At 36.4% G+C, this 21,206-nt stretch overlaps 1 protein-coding gene across 1 annotated transcript in view; it reads left to right on the forward strand.

Annotated features, from left to right (window-relative positions):
- The window catches only part of LOC136878854 (uncharacterized), a 40,570-nt gene extending 21,871 nt beyond the window's left edge, over nucleotides 1–18,699 (forward strand). The window contains exon 4 of the mRNA XM_067152393.2: nucleotides 12,501–18,699. Coding sequence (XP_067008494.2) covers nucleotides 12,501–12,578 — 78 coding nt within the window. The 3' untranslated portion in view covers nucleotides 12,579–18,699. The remainder of the gene's footprint in view (nucleotides 1–12,500) is intronic.
- The last annotated feature ends 2,507 nt before the right edge of the window (nucleotides 18,700–21,206 follow it).

Raw genomic sequence — 21,206 nt, forward strand, 5'->3', positions numbered from 1 at the left:
CATGTTAAACAGCAGCAGACGTGGTAAATATTAGTTTGGAGCATACATAACAGGACTTCCTTCATAAATTAAGCACATATGTGATAATTGAAAAAGGCTTAAAAAAAGTGGAGTCATAATTAGACTCCTGCATAGGAGAGTACCAAGCTGGATTTAAGAAGTCAAGGCCATGCACAGAGCAGATCCTGAACCTCAAAACTATCTTTACGTGCAAAAACCTCAGCACCTCACCCTATGTAGCAATTTTCGTTGACTTCCAGAAGGCCTACGACTCGGTAGACAGACAGTCCCTCTTTGAGACGTTAACTGAAATGGGACTGGATAAGAAGACTTTGAATCTTGTGAAGGCTACTTTAATGAACACCATGTCCAAAGTCAAATTCAGAGGGGTATTATCAAAAAGCTTCGAGATCAAAACAGGTTTTAGACAAAGAGGCGGTTTGTACCCCACCTTGTTTAACTGTCTGCTGGAGAAGGTCATTCGGAAATGGATGAACACACTCGCAGACAACTCTGGATTAAAAAACGGCTACAAAAAAGACAAGTTAAAAGTCACTTGCTTAGCCTTCGCAGATGACCTCACACTCTTAGCTTCAAGTATGGAAGAAGCTGCGTACCAGCTATCCTCCCTCGAACACATAGCAGCTAAAGTAGGGCTGAAGATCGCTGTCAACAAAACAGAATTTCTGACCAACATCAGAGAAGCACCTACCTTCATTTCTTTGGGGAACAAAATAATACGCAAGGCCAACTCATTCAAATATCTTGGAGAATGGATAACCCCAAATGTTAATGAGGACCTTGCAATGAAGAGTAGATGCACTAAATTAGAAAGAGCTTATCATCTTTGTAAGAACGTATACAAGTCTAAATCCCTCTCCTTGAATCTTACTCTTAGACACTACAACACCGTAGTATGACCATCTGTACTGTACGCCTCAGAATGCCTAAACATGACCCAGAAAGGACAACTCAGAAAACTGGAACTGAAAAAGCGAAAGATCCTCAGAAGGATTATGGGTCCCATTAAAGAAGGAGATGGGTTCAGAATCAGGCACAACAAGAAACTGTACAGTAAAATAGAGAGCATTACAACAGCTATGAGGAAGAGAAGACTAATGTTCTATGGTCACACAGTCAGGTTGTACAGCCAGAGACTCACTTCAAGGATCTTCAACACTGTATCTAGAGGGAAAGCAACAAATGCCAAATGGACAAATTTAGTTCAGAAAGACCTACGATACATAAACATTGATCACATTGACATTTACAACCGAAATGAGTTCAGAAAGTCAATCAAGACATCTGACTCTCTCCAGTCACTAACAGCTAAATCACTGCATCCAGGAATAGGAGTGAAATGGACTTAACAAAGAAAAGACATCCATAGCGCTAGAATGAAGGAATACTGGGCTAGGAGAAAGGAGAAAGCTCACCAGAGTTAAGAACCACGTGGTCCATCGTAGGCCGAAACAAAGAAGAAGAAAAAAAAAGGCTTTACACAATAAAACTTGTTTAACGTAACACAGGCAAGAAATAATATAATACACACTGCAAATCACATGCTAGTTCAAGTTGAAAGTCATAGTTGTGGCCTTTTTAGCTTCCTGCAAAAAGTCTTGAGAAAATGTTTTGCCATAACAGGGACCAGAACTCCTGGTCTTCAAAATAGAAATAGACTCCAGAGATTCATTGGACATGGATGATCTGAACTCCGTTCTATTTTTCTTCACAAGGCTGAAATCAGGTTCATATTCTGCATTGCTATGGGGTATGGTGAGAATAGACAGCATTACTCTAGAAATTTGATTATACTTAAGAAGTCCATCGGCTCCACGAATTCTTGATATTTTCGCCCAACTGGAATCGCTTGCAGCATCGTGATTTGCAACCAAAGTGTCATCAACCTGAACTCATTCACCACCTCATCTGTAGTTTCATTCTCTTCCTTGCATAACATAATAAGGAACCTTTCGAAGAAAAAAAAAATGAATGGGAGAAAACTGTGCATCTTACATTTTGTCTAACCTAGCAACTTGAGCATGCTTTAACACATCATCTTTGAGTGGAAACTTGTTGATGATGTAGTCACAGGCAGTACAAAAGTAGTTTCTCACTGATGAAAAGAAAAGGAATTTATCTGTATCCTGGAGATCATTCACTATGTTGGAAGTCTGAATGCCAGTAACTAACTCATCATCACTTAAATCATTGCGTCCACCATGTGCAATATTAATATCACACCCACATACTGTGCAAAAGGCAAATTTTTCTCCCTTTCTTCATTTTAGTATGCACGTAAAATCAACAGACTATGATTCTTTAAATGTCTGGAAGTACTTTTTCTTGCTGGATTTATTCATAATAATCTACAATCTGAATATAGCGTATGAAAATGTCCGAGAACAAACTGAAACATCGAAAGGAACCTGGACCACTGAACGTCACATAAAATCTATATATATAAAATAACTTGTCCTGACTGACTGACTGACTGACTGACTGATTCATCATCGCAGAGCCAAAACTACTGGACGTAACGAAATGAAATTTTGGGGATATATTCATATTAAGATGTAGGTGCTCGCTAAGAGAGGATTTTTGGATATTCCTTCCCTAAGGGGGTGAAAAGAGGGGTGAAATTTTAAAATGAGTGTGTCTATATCTCGAAAGTTTACAAGTTTACAGATGTAAAAATTGGTATTTAGAATCTTCTTTAAAAATAAGGAAACACGTATTTTTTTGTTTTCAGAAAATCCCAATAGGAGGGGTGAAAAGGGGTGAAAATGGGGAAAATGGGTTGAATGTCCTTAATCAGTATACCAGTACTTATATCTCAGAAACTGAAGATATTACAGGCCTGAAAATTGGTACTTTTGATCTCTTTTAAAAATAAAGAAACACGTATTTTTTTGTTTTTGGAAAATCCAATTAATGGGAGGGTGAAAAGGGGGTGAATTTTTAAAATGAGTGAATCTATATCTCCAAACTTTTAAAGTTTACAGATTTAAAAATTGGTATTTGGAATCTTCATTAAACATAAAGAAACACATATTTTTTGTTTTCGGAAAATCGCAATAGGAGGGATGAAAAGGGGTGAAAAAGGGTTGAATACCTTTGATGAGGCTACATATATTTCAGAAACTGAAGATATTACAGACCTGAAAATTGGTGTTTGGGATCTCCTTTAAAAATAAAGAAACACTTTTTTTTTGTTTTTGGAAAATCCAATTAATGGGGGGGGGGGGTGAAAAGTGGGTGATTTTTTAAAATGAGTGTATCTATATCTCAAAACTGTTACAGTTTATAGATGTAAAAATTGGTATTTAGAATCTCTTTTAAAAATAAAGAAACACGTATTCTTTTGTTTTCGGAAAATCCTAATAGGAAGGGTGTAAAAGGGTGAATAATGGGTTGAATGCCTTTAATGAGGCTACTTATATTTCAGAACCTGAAGATATTACAGACCCGAAAATTGGTATTTGGGATCTACTTTAAATGTAAAGAAACACGTATTTTTTCGTTTTTGGAAAATCCAACTATTGAGGGGTGAAAAGGGGGGTGAATTTTTTAAAAATGAATGTGTCTACATCTTAAAACTTTAAAATTTACAGATGTAAAAATTGGTAGTTAGAATCTTCTCTAAAAATAAAGGAACACGTATTTTTTTGTTTCCTGTAAATCCCAATAGGAGGGGTGTAAAAGGGTAAAAAATGGGTTGAATGCCTTTAATGAGGATACATATATCTCAGAAACTGAAGATATTACAGAACTGAAAATTTGTATATGGGATCTCCTTTAAAAATAAAGAAACACGTATTTTTTTTAGTTTTTGGAAAATCCTATTAATGGCGGTTAAACAGAAGTGACAAATTGGGGTGAAGTTTTTGAAAGATTATCTTGGAAACGTAAAATGTTATAGATGTAAAAAGTGGGTGTTTGGAATCTCCTGTAAATGTAAAGAAACATAGGTGATTTGTTTTTGGAAACTCCACTTAAGGGGAACCCAAAAGGGGTGAAATTTTAAAATGAGAATTTTTACAGTATATCTAAAAAAACTTAACATGTTACAGAAGTGAAAAATGGTATTTTTATCTCTATTAAACATAAAGAAACGTGTATTTTTAATTTTCGGAAATACCACTTGGGTGGAGGGGGGGGGGGTGAAAGTGACTGAAAATGGTGTTGAATTCTTTTAATTAGGCTACTGATATCTTAAAAATGAAGTTGTTACAGACGTGAAATTTGATATTTGCAATCTGCTTTAAAAGTAAAGAAACACGTATTCTCGGAAAATCCAATGAAGCGGGGGGAGGGGGTGAAAGAATTGAAAAAATAATTGACTTTAATTGTATGAGAATATATACATCTAATAAAAACTAAAGTTGTTACAGACGTGAAAATTCTTATTTGGATCTCCTTTAAAAACAAAGAAAAACACGTTTTGGGAGGGAAACCATCTTGGAGGGCGGGAGTGTAAAGGAGTTGAATTCCTTTCATGAGGACACATAAATCAAAAACTGAAGAAGTTAGAGTCGTGATAGTTGGTATTTAGAAGATCCTTCACTATTAAAGAAACAAGTATTTTTTGCGGGAAAATTCACTTAGAGGGGGGGGGGGGGGAGTAGTTTGAAGTGAAGTGACAAAAGTAAATTATATTTATGGGGATACTTATATCTCAAAACTGAAGGTAATATACGTGAACATTGGTGTTTGGGATCTCCCTTAAACATAAAGAAACACGCCTTCTTTTAATTTTTTGGGAGGGAGGGGGGGTTGGCAGTAAAAACTAACGGCGATGGGGTGTAAAAGGAGGTGAGACCAATTGATTTTACTGTTCTTAATGTACTTATAAGGATCCTCCGTTGCTCAGGCGGCAGCGCGCCGGCCTCTCACAGCTGGGTTCCGTGGTTCAAATCCCGGTCACTCCATATGACATTCGTGCTGGACAAAACAGAGGCGGGATAGGTTTTTCTCCGGATACTCCGATTTTCCCTGTCATCATTCATCCCAGCAACACATAATAGTAATAATAATAATAATAATAATAATAATAATAATAAGAATAACATTAATAATAATAATAATATTAATAATAATGTTCCGGACCATCGTCAAATATGCGAACCGCGCTGGAAACGGCTCCTGGACGGGTAATGACTAAGAATGCAGTCCGGCCGCGGGTTCAGTGCCGCCAAGGCACCCAATATGACACCACGCCGGATCTCCTGAAGATTTTATCCAGATTAAAAATGATTATAGGAAAATACGGTATGGCAAAGATTTACGGACCCAACTGACCGGGAAGAATACCTGAGCCTAGCCCGGGAAGTACGAAATCGATTGCTGGAAAGGAAGATTGAAAAATGGGAGGAAACGTGCCGTAATCTAATAGAAAACGAGTCAGATCGGGAATTTTTGTGGATTCTCGCTGAAAACGTGTCAGATCGCGAATTTCAGCGGATTATATATCTAAAACAATAAGCATTCAATTATAAATTTCAGTATAATACCGTAGCGAAGCACGGGTACCTTGCTAGTTATAACATAAACACTCAAGGCAGTCGAACACTTCAATTAAAACATGTCAAAGCACACAAAGTCTTAAACAATTAAATGAACACGACACCAACCTTGCGAACAAGGAATATGCACGTGGTAAAAAAACACACACACACACACGTGGAACGAATGTAATTATTATATTATTCTTTATAACTTAATGAGCTTTGCTAACAACAGTATACCCAGTCACTGGAACGAATGCAATTATAGTAGTCCAACGAATACAGGAAACTGCGAAGCACAAAGTTATAACACAAAAACTCGAACACTTTTAAAAAAAAATCATAACCTTAAAAGGCCAAAACATTCTTGATTTCAGTATGCACGGAAAATCAACAGAATATGATTCTTTAAATGTCTGGAAGTACTGTTCATAAACAAAGAACAACACGCGCGTTGTCAAAGAATATAGGTTAAATCACAACACGCGAACGGAGCGGAACAAAGAATTTGCGGAGAAGAGCCTGTCGACACCTAAGATTCACACAGAAGAACTGTTATGCCTATCCAGGCTTTAAATTCAATTCCAATAACGACATAAACATCACAGGGTTAAAAATACCAATCATATCAAAGAATGAGTTATCGACTATCGTGGACTTGCCTTCAACCAAGACTGAGCATGCTTAGACCCACGCAAACAATCGATTGTCCGGAAGTGGAGCGATTACATGTTACAAATCTCATGTTATGGTCCGTATTGAAATGTACTTAAAGTCAAATAATAATACTAGATTATAAATTCCACCTGTTCAGTACATAAGAATTTATAATGTAGTATTATTATTTGACTTGAAGTGGAGCGATTATTGAATGTTTTTTTTCAAATTCAAATTTTTGTCCACGAAGTCATAAATTTAAATTTATAATACCATTCGGAACAAATATTTCAGATTCTCTATGGGAGTCAACATCTATATCATCTGATGGCCAAGCAGGGATCAATTTTTGGTAATGAGACAAAGTCTCTCATAGTGCATTGGCACTGCCAGTGGCTCCAAGTAGCCTACGCAGTGGCCTCCACGGTATGCACTAGCCATGCGTCTTGGTGGGTGTGCTAGGTACCAACTGATGAGCCCAACCTAGCACACGGGGGCAAAACGCTGGCAACCAGGAATGAGTTGGCTGGAAAATTTATTATGTCCAATAACAGACCATTTATATTGGTATAATAACAATTAGGCCACATCATCAGACTCTGGGCAGTTCCATGACTCGCATAAACTTTCCGAGTTGTATGTAGCACTGTTTTCCCATCCTCTTTTCCAAATTACTCATAACACATATGAAGACTTTCCAGCTTAAAATATTAAGAATAAATATACAAATGAAATAATAATAATACGAATAATGACAATTATATCTCTTCTGAATACAGTGCGAGGGTGGGTGGGATACATGTACTGTTACACATAGCCTACGAGGAATCAGATGATGTAGGATATATAAAAGACCTCACAATTCATTTCAAAATCTCCACTGACCAGCCAGAAGATGCTAATGGGGAAAAGAATCTGATATTATGAACCAGCCATACCTTATTATAAAGATAAATTTGGATGAAGGACATTAAAGTGATAGGATAAATGGTAAAAGCTCGAGGGCTATTTCAGTATTCTTTGATTTATAGTAAACTAGCTGATGTACCCGTGCTTCGCTACGGAATTCTACATTGTATACAGAATTCTATGTTAGGTAATGTAAACGTTGTGAGTACGTCCTCTTGCCTACCATCAATCACAATCAGGATGGGGAGTTTTCATTATAGTGGCAGACACTCACTCTCCACCTACTCTTTTACATCCTCAGAAAGACTGTCTTAGTGGTTTTCTCAACTGAAATGAACATAGGTCATTACAATAACATCAGTAGGAATAGCACGATTAAAAGCAGTGCTTTCATATGAAATACTCAATCAAATGAAAAATCACACATTTTCTCACTTATAACGAACAGTACTACGCTACCGATCTAACAGTCCAAAATTTCAGAGCTGGAATGACCAAGCCGCAGACAGCCGTGAACACTTCTCCTGCCATTATTCCATTAAATGTGCACACTGTTCATTCCGATCAGTGCCTCAGAGTAGGGATTGAATAGGTGGAAAGCCATGATGAACCAGTCTGTTACATATGTACTAGCAGTATCAGAAAATGTATGAAACAGAGGAATGGTATGCTAGAGAAGAAAGTTACCTTAACTCCCCTGCTATTTCCTGCCAATATTCAGGCAGGCTGTTATACTTGGTATGCAGCAGTAATCCTATCTATCGGAGATGACTGGCAGCATAAGAGACAAACAACAACACAACAAACAGTGGTCAACCTAATGTTATTGTTGATCAGTTTTATGAGCTTTCAATATTGTAGGCCTTCACATTTAGTTTTCTTCCGACTCTGAAGTACCACTCTTATCATAGTTGGTACGATAAAACTGAATAAAACATACATGATCGGAAATTGTATTCTCTATAAATTCTGTTACGTAGTACTTTTCAATAGGACGAATAACATAGGTACTGTATTTAAAAATTAAATTTTAGGCACCTTCCCCGAAACTATCATTTCATCCAAGATGAATAAAATTGTTTATAGCTTAGACTGTAGTTTCTTATTACCCGACTCTTTATACCAATTTTCATTAAATTTTGTTTACCCATTTTCTCGTGGCTCAGCATTGATATGAACTTAGCAACAGAAATATAAATTCATGAATATTTCTGTTATTATAGCTGGTACAGTAAAAATGTATGTCATAAATGATCAGAATTTTAATTCTATATAACTTTAGTTATGCAGTATTTACCGATAGGACCACTAATAACATGATATTTGAGAATTACATTTTAGACCTTCCCCTAAACTACCATTTGGCTCAGCGTGAATAAAATGATTTACATCCTAGATTGTATTGGCTCATTCCCCGACTTTACATACCGAATTCCATTAAATTCTCATCAGCCATTTTCTCGTGATGCATGTGCATACAAACAGACAGACAGAAATTATGGAAAAGTAAAAAGTGCATTTCCTTGTTACTGTGGACACGACCGATACAGAAATACCATTCTTTTTAAATTCTGGGTAATGTACAGACAAAACTCTTATTTTATATATATAGATTTTTGGAAACAGTTTAATTTAGACTCTAGAATTGCTAACTACTATCATTGTTAGCTTTACGAGGTTCAATTTAATTGCTTAGAAATCATTGCTATATGTTATAATTCTTGTACCTTTATGGCATTTTAAAAGTAATGTAATCAACAAAATTATCATTGTCTTGTTATTCTTTGGCCATTATGACAATCTCCAACTGAGGGAAGTTTTTGTAAATAAAAATACATGACTAAGTGCATACTGTCTGTCTGAACTGTGAGAAGAAAATATGCACAGTTCGTCTGTATAGATTAAATTGTTAAGAAGGAAGCATTCTCTGTAGACAGCAGTGTATGAAGATGTGGAGATTGTCCTTGTCCTTTCGTGTTTTTTGTGTTTGATCTCCTCTTTCTAACGCTTCCACTTCCCACACTATCCTGTCATTGTGTTCATCCTATTATGTGTTCCTTTTTATGTCCTATCTCTCTACAGATGACTTGATTTGGCACTTGTTTGTTCCTTTCCCGTACTTAGCCAGGTTACCATTAATCTTTCAGAGCAAGGAGGTCTGAATGGCTGGCTTTTACTGGATGTGTTAATAGGGCATTTAAATGTTCAGCATCCTAAATTTAATATAGCACTTTAAACTGCTGCAGGCCTCATGAGTTTGGATGGATTTTGATTTTTCTTTGTTTTGGTAAAGTAGCACTCAACAATCAGGTTAATTGTTTACCCTTTAGCAGGCTATGATGGGAGAAAATAAATATCCTGCAATATAAATTTCTTAAACATTACTATCTTACATTAGGCATAAAAGTCTCTGGTTACTCACTTATGTGAAACATACGGATATTTCAGTGAACAAATTAGGGCACATTAAATGTACTGCTCTCCGAAAACCGTAAAAGAGTAGTTAATGTGACGTAAAGCAAATAACATTATTATTAAATGTACTGATATAAAATGAAACTGCAGCTAATTTGAAACTAAAACGGTTCCTGTAATCTCAGTTTTGTAATTTACTTTTATGTATCTGGGACTAAATAGCTTTCATATAAATTACCGTATTTATGCGAAAAATCCCCGCATATTTAAAAAAAAATCAAGGCACGAAATTGGAGTGCGGGTTTTATTTGCATCAAGGTTGCCAACACGCTCCTGGCTCACCTAGTTTTCGATGCTGAGTGCACAGTTATGCTTTGTGCAACCGTAGATGGAAGAAAACTGTTCCCATATGTCATATTTAAACAGAAAACAATTCAGACTTTTAATTCTAAACTGACTTTACATTTTTTTAAATTGTACCTTATTTTACAGAGTAATTTAAATTCAAAATTTCTCCACGTCACAATAGAATGCGTCTTCCGGAACTTGCAGGGGTAGCTTTCCGCACTTTCACTCACTTCGGTGTGTTTCACAGTTGAAAATAGAGTGAAATCGTAATTCTTTTGTATTCAGCATTTTAAGGAAAGCCACAACATCACGTAGCAGGCAGTACGCGGAAAAGCAGAATCCGCAAAAACTGGTGAGGGTTGGCATTTCTGAATTACAAGGTGGCTGTTAATTCGAAATCACATAATTGGAAGTCCGATTTCTGTATTACAAAGGCTTCGAATTAACGAGGTTTTACTGTATCTCAAAACTAACATCAGATTTTGCCGGTGTGTCTATATCAGGTGTTTACATTGCACGAAAAGAATTATCCACCATCGGTCGTGTTACTGTCCAGTAAAAAGAGACCACGTGTGAGAAGTGTTTTAGGCCCATGTTCACCAACGCCGGTAACTTTTGCTGTTATCTTAGATTTTCAAAACTCGGATATGTCATTATTTCGGATAACGCTCACTTCCGTATTCACCACAGAATTTATTATCTCAGTTTACCAAAACTAAGTTTTCGTTTTAATCTCAGTTTGAACCGCATTTTTTCATACTGACGTACAGAAAACAAATGACTACGTGCTGCCGCCACTATCGAATTGTAAAGCAGTTTTTGATTCCATTCAGGGTTTGCAAATAATTTGCATAAATTATGTCCGCTATTGAGCAGAAACGGGGAAAGAAGCCTAATATGACTTTCCAAGAGAGTGAATTGTTATTGAACTTGGTGGCAGAAAGCATTAACAAAGGGAATAAGAAAAACCAATTATAGCCTACACATTGTACGTCGCTCAAAAAATAAATCAGTATTCCTTCATTCTTCATTAAGAGTCACCCAGTCGTGGAGCTATAATCGAGAATTCATTTTAGGCCTACCTGTGTGTTGGGAATTCCAGGTTATGTTCGGAAGCTTTAGATAACCTAAAATGTGTCTGAAAATCAGAGTCATCGTAGTCCTGGAAATATGTCGCACGTCCTTTTATCCATCTAGGACGTTTATTAATTGCATAATCTTGATCATATTACTCGTCACTGTGATGTTATCCTTCAATTAGATATTCCAGCCACCTACGGGCGTTAGACGTGGAGTGTGACGAACTTGTAAGTAATTTAGGAGAGGATTCTAGTGATGCAAGAGACAATGAATCTTCCTGTCTACAGGGAATTGAGCCTATTGCAAGTTCAGATTAATGAAATACCTGTCAAGTAAGTAGACCTACTTGCTCATTTTCATGGAAAATATATTTCATAGCAGTGATATTTGCGTAAAGACCACGTGGACCTTGCAGAGTGATACGAAATATTTGTTTATGCCTAAGTTATTCTTCCGATGAAAGGAATTTTAGTTCATTTCATTTTTTTCAAAATGAGCCTTTCTAAAATGAGGGTGCGGGCATTATTCGACGGCGGGGATTATTCGAGTAAATACGGTAATTGTGAATGCGTCCAACAGCATGAGGGGTTTTCTAGAACTGCAGTTTAGTGTGGTACATCTTGAATAATTCCTTTAGACAAAGGGCATCCTCCCTTGGTATTGTAAAACTCTACACACCACTGTATGGCCTTGCCTTCTGTATTGGGGATTTTTTATAATGAAGTGTCACATTTAGGAAAAAATGTTCCCACTGTATACTCTGTATACTCGTGCCTGAAGAATGACGGTGTGGTACTCTCTTGTTACTTCAGGCACATGTTCCAGTTCAACTTTGGATGTTATGCATCACTTGATAACTTGTCATTGCTGACAGATGTCATTTCTCAAATTGTACATGTAGAACAAAGATAATCATTTTAAAACACAAGAAGAGTATGAAAAATCATTAACATGCATCTATCACCTCACTGAGAAAGTAGTTTTGTGGTACTATCAGTGTTCTGCAAAATATGGACCTTCAGCATGCATAGAATATGCATAGAACATCACACTAACTAACATATGACTGCTCTTTAACATGCCTCACAAATCACACTGCATTGTTGGATTAGGACCTCTACACTGTAACAGATTGCATGTTTTATAGACTGCATTTTCTTAAGGAAAATCATGAACATTGTATGCAAAATCTGTAAAGGTTTTCAGCAATAATCTACCACCATCAACTGAATTCCTCCACAAGTTATTCATGGTAACTTGTGTTGGAAAGAAGTTTAGATAATGTAACTCTTAACAGCATGCTTGATTTGACCTCTGTCATACTTTTTAGTGTTCATGGGTATGGATGTGTGAATTTGAACTACAGTATGCTTTCCTTAAAATTCAGTCTCCTTATTTTAATCATACATTTAGGAAAAAATGTTCCCTCTGTATACTCGTGGTATACAGCCCCAGCTGCTTCCTTTCCATTTCTAGCTCTTTCCTGTCTTAGTGTCACTGAAAACCTTCAAGTTTCAGTGTAATGTTAAACCACTAGCAAAGCAAATGTCTGTATACTCTCATTGGTTCTTTTTTTCTTTACAGTATACCTTGGGCCCTTTGCTGCGGATCTTTGCTCAACATTATATTCAAAACTCATTCTCATTGCTTAGTAATGTTTAACTGGCTTATTTTAAAGTTCATTTTTATGAACATGAATAATTAACTTTGTAAGTATTTAAGAATTTATGACATATTTGTGAAGAAAGAAGGTTCTTGAAATATTATAGAGCATATTGATGTAATTGTACTGACCACAATGAATTGGGAAAAAGGTCAGGAGGAAGAAGAAGAACAACCATGGAAGAACATCAGAAAAGTATCTTATCAAAACAAGACGCTGAAAAATAGATGCATCTTTTTAAGTCCTTGCATTGATAAATTACTTCTTTTTGTATGATTGATACCAATCAATCTTATGAAAACAGTATTAATTCCAATGTCTCTTTACTATTTGTCATTACTAACATCTTAGGTTCCTATCTGAATCATATCTTTAATTTCATTTTATCTCTCCAAAATTAGCCCTCTGAAGCTTGTTATAACTCATATCAGTGGTCTATATGTTAGTAGACAGTAAATACCTAGAAATGATGTTACTACTGTAGATGTCCATAGAAGGTCCCACTGGAAAATATAACCTTTCATAATGGTGGTGGTGTTGATTATTGTTTAAAGAGGACATACAACTGGGTAACCATCCTCTCTGAACAGTAACCGGAAGGGGAAAGGAAGAGACACATTTCTTTGAAGAATGGAAATTCATATCAGATAAAGCTTTGCTCTGATTCATGATGTGCCTTTTGTCCTCATATATTTAACATACGTACATTTTTATGAGTTTCAGAGTTAACTCTTCATTGCTCAAGTGTTTGTTCTGATCGGGCTAATCCATTATGAGACAGCTATTGTACACATAGTCTCCATACAACACATACGATAGTCCGCTTTCAAGTGTTAACAAGGACAATCCGTTATAAATGGTACAAATTTCTGTGCTTAGGTGCACACTCACAAAATGGTGCCTGTGCTACCTTTTCCTTAACAGCAAGCATCCTCCCACCATGCACATCCTTATGCCATTCACAGGTGCTAGCACAAGGAGATAAGAATGTAGGAGCACCAAGCACTGTCAAGCTTGGAGAAACATTTAAAGAATAGGAAAAAAAATTTAACCTATGAGCAGTTTAGGTGCTGGCTGTGCACGAGCTCCAGAGGGATACCCACCGGGCCACTACTGTTGTAGATAACCCTTCTTTCTCAGTATTTGATCTTGATCATCTTCATAAGCTCAAATGGCTTCATTCAGTTGAAGATCTGAGAATGATAAATGGATGAAGACCATTTTCATGGAATAGAGATTTTTTTTTTTACAAGTTGCTTTACGTTGCACCAACACAGATAGGTCTTATGGCAACGATAAATAGAGATTTCAGTACAAAATGTAACTTTAACCCGTACTCCATCTGTTGGTGTGAAATGGTGCAGTGCAACAATGAACAATATCGAAGTACAAAGTATCTGTGTATTTAGGTCATAGTATCACGGAAGAGAGCAATTGTGAAGACAGCAGAAAGAGTGTATGGACGACAGAGCCAAATAAAGAAATCTAAAGAAACAACAGAGTGGAATGCTGATGTGAAAGTTGTTGTCAAAACTGGAAATGGTGCAAGAACTTTGTGCTGTGCCAGAGTCCAAGGAAATCCAAATGAAACTGAGTATAAACTATTATTTTACAGAGGAGAAAAATTTAAAAGTCAAAAGAGTAGTTGATGTTGGAAAACAGAAATGCAGAGATGATATTGCAAACAGAATGGGGTAAGAAAAACACTAGAAGCTCCTGTATAGCATAGTCAAAAACAAAAAATGATAAAAGTACCTTCAAAACAATAGAGCTTCCAAGTGGAGAGGTAACCAGAAATGAAAATGAAATATTACAGGAGTTCAGTAGATATTTCAGTTACTTACTGAACTGTATTACAAATGATGACCCGCAAGATGGTGACTTTCCAAACCCTATAAATAATAATGCAAGAAGTTTGACCTGGCTGAAAGTGGAGACAGAAATAAGTAAAATGAAAAAAATAAGTCTACTGAACTGGATGAGCTCAGTGTAGGCATGATCAAAGCAGTTGGAGAACCTGGAATATAATGGTTGTACAGACTACTAATTAAAATTTGGGAAGAAAATGAAATCCCCAGTGACTGGCAAAAAGGCATGATCATTCCATTAAGACAGTTGACCAAAGAGGAGTAATAACTACAGAATAAGACAGCAGCTTTTACATCATCATTCCACAATGCTGTTATTATTTTAAATTTCTTTATTTGGCTGTGTTGCATCTCTCTCTGCTGTCTTCACCATTGCTCTCTTCTGAGGTACTATTACTTTCTATCTCATGATTGAAGAATATATGAGTCCATCCTGGAGAGAAAAGTCAGAAAATTTGTTGAACCTAAACTTGAGGGAGAACAACAAGGATTTAGACCAGACATGTCAACCCTAGACATAACTTTTTCAACAATAATTCTCTCTCTTTTTTTTTTTTTATTGAGATAAGAATAAAACAGTTACAGCTGTATTCTTGGATATTTAGAATGCATGTGTGTGACTGTTTGAGAAGTAGATTTGTTTATTGCATGTATGTGTTTAAAAAATAATATTAATTGAATCAGTTAGCTTTTACTATAAAGATAAAAAATGATGCTGTGCTCTATGTTTAAACATATTTTAAGTTATTCAGGTATTCAGCATGAAGATTGTACACCTGGAAATAAAATAATGAAACTGAGTTAAGGATTGTGAGGAATCAGATTGATTACATTTTGATTAAAAAGATATTCAGAAACTTCATTAAGGCATTGAGGACTTATCCTGGTGCTGATGCTTCATCAGATCATAACCCATTAGTCGCTAATATTAGCTGAAACTAAAGATCATGAAAAAGTTTGTCAGTCCTAAACTTGACACTGCAAAACTCTAAAGGTTCAAACATTAGGAGAACAATACTGAAAGACCTCAGTGAACAGCTATCCAACCAGAATGAAATGTTGGAAGGACACTGAAACCAGTTGGAGTCTATTCAAAACGATTATACTAAATACAAGAAATTGTCATCTGACAAGTGAGGTAGAAAAAAGACATGGATGACTGATGAAATCCTTGATTTGATGGACCAACAGGCTGATAAAATACAAGAACTGGAAAATGTATAAAGAACTCCAGACCAAAATTCACTAGATGATTAGGAGGGCAAAAACGGAATGGCGGGTAATCAGTGTAAGGACATAGAAGAATGTGAATCTAAGCATGACACCACCAAAAAACTTTGATACTTTGAGATGTGGTGCTACTGATGCCTCCTCAGTATATTATGGGTTGATAGAATACATGACAGTGAAGTACACTAACACCTGAACGTAGAGCTAGAGGTCTTGCACGATATCAAAAAGAAGAAACTTAAGTACTTTGGCCATATCATTTGAAATGATAAGTATAGAATCCTTCAGCTTACCCTACAAGGTAAAATTGAAGGAAGAAGTGGGGGAAGAAGGAGAATACCTTGACTACAGAATCAGTGAGAATGGTATGGACTCAGTACCCCAATCTTTTCCGCTTTGCTGAGAACAAGATCCAAATCATGCGTCTTAAAAATATACTTTAAAAATATTTTGCAGTGTCATAAACTTGAAAAGCACTTGATTTCTTAAAAATAAATCAATGCACCATGGCATAAAATAATTACATTCTGAGTATGTGTTTAAAATGACTGAAGATGAAACCAATATTCAAGATAGCTGTGATACAGTATCCTGTCACATATATAAATCACTATAGGCAAAAGCTCAGAAGTGCAAGATGCTTATGTTGTCACCCTCAGATGATCATACAAGCAGTGAATATCGCACACCAAAGAATTATGCCATATGTCTTGCCTTGAATGATACTACAACTCTGTGAAGAATATGTAACAGATCAAATCCTGTAACTGCATATGCACTAAATAGAGAGAGAGTGAGCATGTATGTGGATGCGTGCGTTACCAGGTGCGCCACCCAGAGAACTCCTTAAACATCTTGAAGAGCATGAGAGTATTGTAGGATGGTGCTCATCTGGAATAGCACATTGCCTTACTGTGCTAAGAATGGCAATAAAACTATTTAAACCATGTTCTGGATGAAGTTAGTAAATGAATCATTCATGAATGCCAGTGACAAATAGGAGTGGTTTAATACTCATTGTCTTCATCACTTTTCTGAAGGCACAACCTCACCTTTCAGTAATACTATCAAGTTTCAGTTTGTCCTTGAGGTGACTACAGACACAAGTGACAAACAAGAGTTTTGTAATATGACTACCAGTGACGTAATCATGATGCTTGTAAATTACCCCATAAAGTTCACGTTCAACACTCCTGGCCCTGCCTTAGACCTGTATTGTGGATGCCGTAAGTTATTGTAATGTATCTGTGTGGTAGTTCAGAAACTGGTTTACAAACATCAAAATTGACTACCTTTTCCCACATTGGAGCATCACCAAAGCGTCATCCCTTTCATCAACCCATACAATTTTCAAACAGATGTAAATGCACAAAGAAGCCTGTGTATGTTCTCGTAACTATTACATCACAGCGAGTATTGAAATCAGATCTCTGGTAGAGATGGCTGAAGGTCTTGAAAGATTAATCAGGCTATCTCTCCCTACCCCACCTTCCACACATGCATATGCTCTTCCCTGGTCATCACCATCTTCACTCTCTTCCATTGTGTTGTACGAGATGCTACCCACAATATCCAAGATTCTGAATATCCCACAAAGTTGCGGTACAAAGTTCTGATGCCAGACGCCTCTTGGTGTATCTTTCTATTTTGCTTAACATCACACCGACACAGATATGTCTTATGGCGACAGTGGGACAGGAAAGGTCTAGGAAGTGGAAGGAAGCAACCGTGGCCTTAATTAAGGTACAGCCCCGGCATTTGCCTGGTGTTAAAATGGGAAACCACGGAAAACCATCTTCAGGGCTGCCGACAGTGGGGCTCGAACCCACTATCTCCCGATTACTGGATACTGGCCGCACTTAAGCGACTGCAGCTATCGAGCTCGGTAGGTGTATGTTTCAACTATTAGTCTACCCACTAGCATCCTCATAACCGCATGTGTTTCTGAGTTTCAGTGCGCTTCCTTACACTGCATGCTTGGACTTCTGCAAATTTTGAAATGTCTGATGTTAACAAAGAATCTGCATTAAATTTTTGCTTCAGGCTCAATAAAACTGCGACTAAAACCCAGTAGTCTTTACAGAGAAAGTCGTCTATTCCAAGGCCGAAAAAGTTGTGCGAATCTCGCAGTAATATCATGTCAGAGTTGATAAGTTTTTTTGACATTTAAAGAAGGAGTTTGTTCTACCATATCAAACTATCACAAATAAGTTTTACAAAGATATTTTGAGATCTCTTATGGAAGATATGAAGGGAAAACTGCCTGACATGTGGAACAATGGGGACTGGTTACTGCATCATAACAATGCACCTGCACACACCTTGCTCATTACGAGGGCCTTCCTGACAAAACGCAATATAACACCCCACCATATGACTGATCTGGCCCGCTGTGACTTGTACCTCACCCCTAAAATGAAACTCCATTTGAAAGGGTGGTGATTTGAGTGCATTGATGAGATCCAAGCATTATGACAGGAGGTGCTGAACACACTGAAGCTGGAAGACTTCCGTGAGTGCTTCCAAAAGTGGGAAAAGATATTGTATTCAAGTGTGGGGTGATTACTTTGAACGTGATTGTGGAAGTTAGATGTTAACATGAGCAAATTTTGGGTAGCACTTTGTAATTTTAAAGGGTACTGGAAAACAGTTCATCTAAACATAGTGCAAACTCCCCTCTTTTCATATTCATTTCTTAAACAAACTACGTATTGTTTTATAATAGGAGTAAATTTTAACAGTTTTCTATTTGTATTATCATCTGTGCTGCATTTTGTCAGTATGAATTTTTCAGGTACCGGTATCTTTAAACAAATGTAAATATTCATGTACTAGACATCATTCTGTATTCATGCATTTATGTAATGCAATCCAAAACAACCCCTTGCGGTTGAACATTAATTACAGTCACGACCACTTCCTTCAAATCCTAGTCCTTTCCCATCCTTATGTACTTGAAAACTTTTAATGTGTTAGTGCGACGTTAAACCACTAGCAAAATAAAAGTAATGCAATTGAGAAAGACTACAATTCTAAATTTTTAATTAACCCCCCCCCCCCCCCCCCCCGTAAAGAATACCTAACATGTTTCATGTGTGCCATAATAAGTAACAAACTTATGTCTATAAAGTGGGGACTGGAAACCAGAGCGTATGACTCAAGATGTCCAAGAACGTTTTGATGTCGTTTTAACAAGACATGTATCATGAGAATCAGATTGCCCTGATGACAAATGACATCTGATAAGGATGAGGAAGGACGTTCTATTCTTCATTCATTTTTCTTGCCAATAAGTAAACCTGCTTCTGATGTCACACAGTGCACTGAGAGCAATAACATTCTGTGGTGTCTCCATCAACTGGACAAATCGAGAGGTGGTTTGGTCTTCCATTCACAGTGAACTGCAGAGATGTTTCTGCAAATGGGAACAAAGGTGGTAGGTGATGCCATGAGGTGGGTAGCACAAACTGTCATTTCATTTGAGCCTGAGCTTTCAATTTATGATGAATGGAAAAGATTTCTGCCCATCTGGTCATAATTTATTGCATGTAACATTTTAGTGCACATTTATGGCTAACAAGAGAAAGTTATGTGCCTAGTATTATTTTAAAGTAGTCCCAAAAAATACATTGCAAAATAATATATCTTGGTGCATTTGTTTTCAAATAAAAACATCAGGCATGATTCACCATTTGACGAGCCATGAGACTTTTAAAGGCAATCAACCATTGACCGGTAGCTCTTCTACTTTTCATGCTACATTTGTAACTGAAACCTGTTCTTCATTCCTTTTCCTTGCCAATAAGTAGTATTTTATAGTGAAATACTTTTTAAAAATAAAAAATGATGGCAGTACACTTACTGCATTTAATTACAAATGATAACCCAGAGTTTTTGAATATTCTATAAAATGGGTCTTGTTCAAATTCAGTTCTTGTTGCAAATTAGTGGTTTGTTGATATGACCAAAGAAGGTCCAATATACAGTACTCTGAAGGCAAGAAATTCTAAACAGATATTGTGCATGTGTTTACAATGGATTAATTGAAAATGTTATTTTAAAACTGGTCCAATCGAGAGAGAAATGTTTACAACATGTTGTGATTCGCACATGCACACAGGGAGTGCAGCACTATTTCCTTTGACTCAAGAGGTGTAATGAGATTCTGGAGAGTTTAACAACTGGCCTTGAGAATCTCAAGCATGAAGAATTTCCATCCTTACTATAAAGTGTAGTCCTGATTAGATGAAGTTCCATCTTAAACAATCATATTTACAGTACACTGTTGAATTCACTAACCAGTTTTTTTATTTATTTATTGCAATTTAAAACTTTAGAAAAAGAATGTCTATGTACTTAAAAGGCTGTAACAAAGCAAAGGAAGTCCGGCTCCATGGCTAAATGGTTAGCGTGCTGGCCTTTGGCCACAGGGGTCCCGGGTTCGATTCCCAACAGGGTCGGGAATTTTAACCATAATTGGTTAATTTCACTGGCATGGGGGCTGGGTGTATGTGTCGTCTTCATTGTAATATGTGGTGAGACGGAGAACTACAACTATGGGAAATATAATTTTACACTTTTTAATTTAACATGTCTGATGGATTTCATTTTTGGTTGTAACTCTGGACTCTGCTGGAATATTTGTAAAATTGTAATAATTTTTTTAGGGAAACAAATGTAGCGTTGTTTAGAGCACGTACACAAATAATAATAATAATAATAATAATAATAATAATAATAATACAAATAGTAGTAATAATAATATGAATATGAATATAATAATAGATAGAATAATAATAAACTAATAAATATTGCCATAAAATGTGAATAAAGGAATAGTAAATTGATAATTTAAATTAATGTCAGCAAGCATGAGGAAAAGACACTTGGGACGTTTTAACTTGAAGAATTTCTTGAAGAATTATTTGAAAATTATTTTTTGTAATTCTGTATGTCAAAATGGTAATCTGTTGAAAATGTAAAGGTGCTTTAGTTGTGAAACATCCTATACTGCATGTGCGGTTATTGCTGTTGAAATAGGTGTCGCAATAGGAAATCTCGAGAAGTTGCTAACTATCTTAATATGACCATATATGGTCATGCAATTTCATTCGCTAGAATAACGAGATTTCCTATTGGCGAAAAGATAGGGAATCTAGTGGAATTTGTTTCCTATTGGTGGATTGTGATTTATCAATTTCCGGCCTTAGGCCGCTTCGCATGCGGGATGCGATTTGGCTGTGTCTATTCCATCTGGCTGTCCTCGAGTGCGGTTGTGTGCACTCGAGGGCTCCCCTCGGGAACCCCAGTTTTATTGGGTAAGTGTTATCTCAATGTTATTCTCAATGTTTTATGATTTTGTTTGATTTAATTTATTATTTTGGTATTTCGGTATTTCCTTGCTTTATGTCATTTTTAAAGTTTTAAATTTAACGTGTCCGAGTTTGCCCTAGATTCCCGCTGTTTATAATTTCAAGTCTTTCACTTTTTTTAAATTCAACAATCCATTAATTTGTGTTTTTGGATTCG

The sequence above is a fragment of the Anabrus simplex genome, chromosome 8 (genome assembly GCF_040414725.1).
Source record: "Anabrus simplex isolate iqAnaSimp1 chromosome 8, ASM4041472v1, whole genome shotgun sequence".
Classification (NCBI taxonomy): Eukaryota; Metazoa; Arthropoda; class Insecta; order Orthoptera; family Tettigoniidae; genus Anabrus; species Anabrus simplex.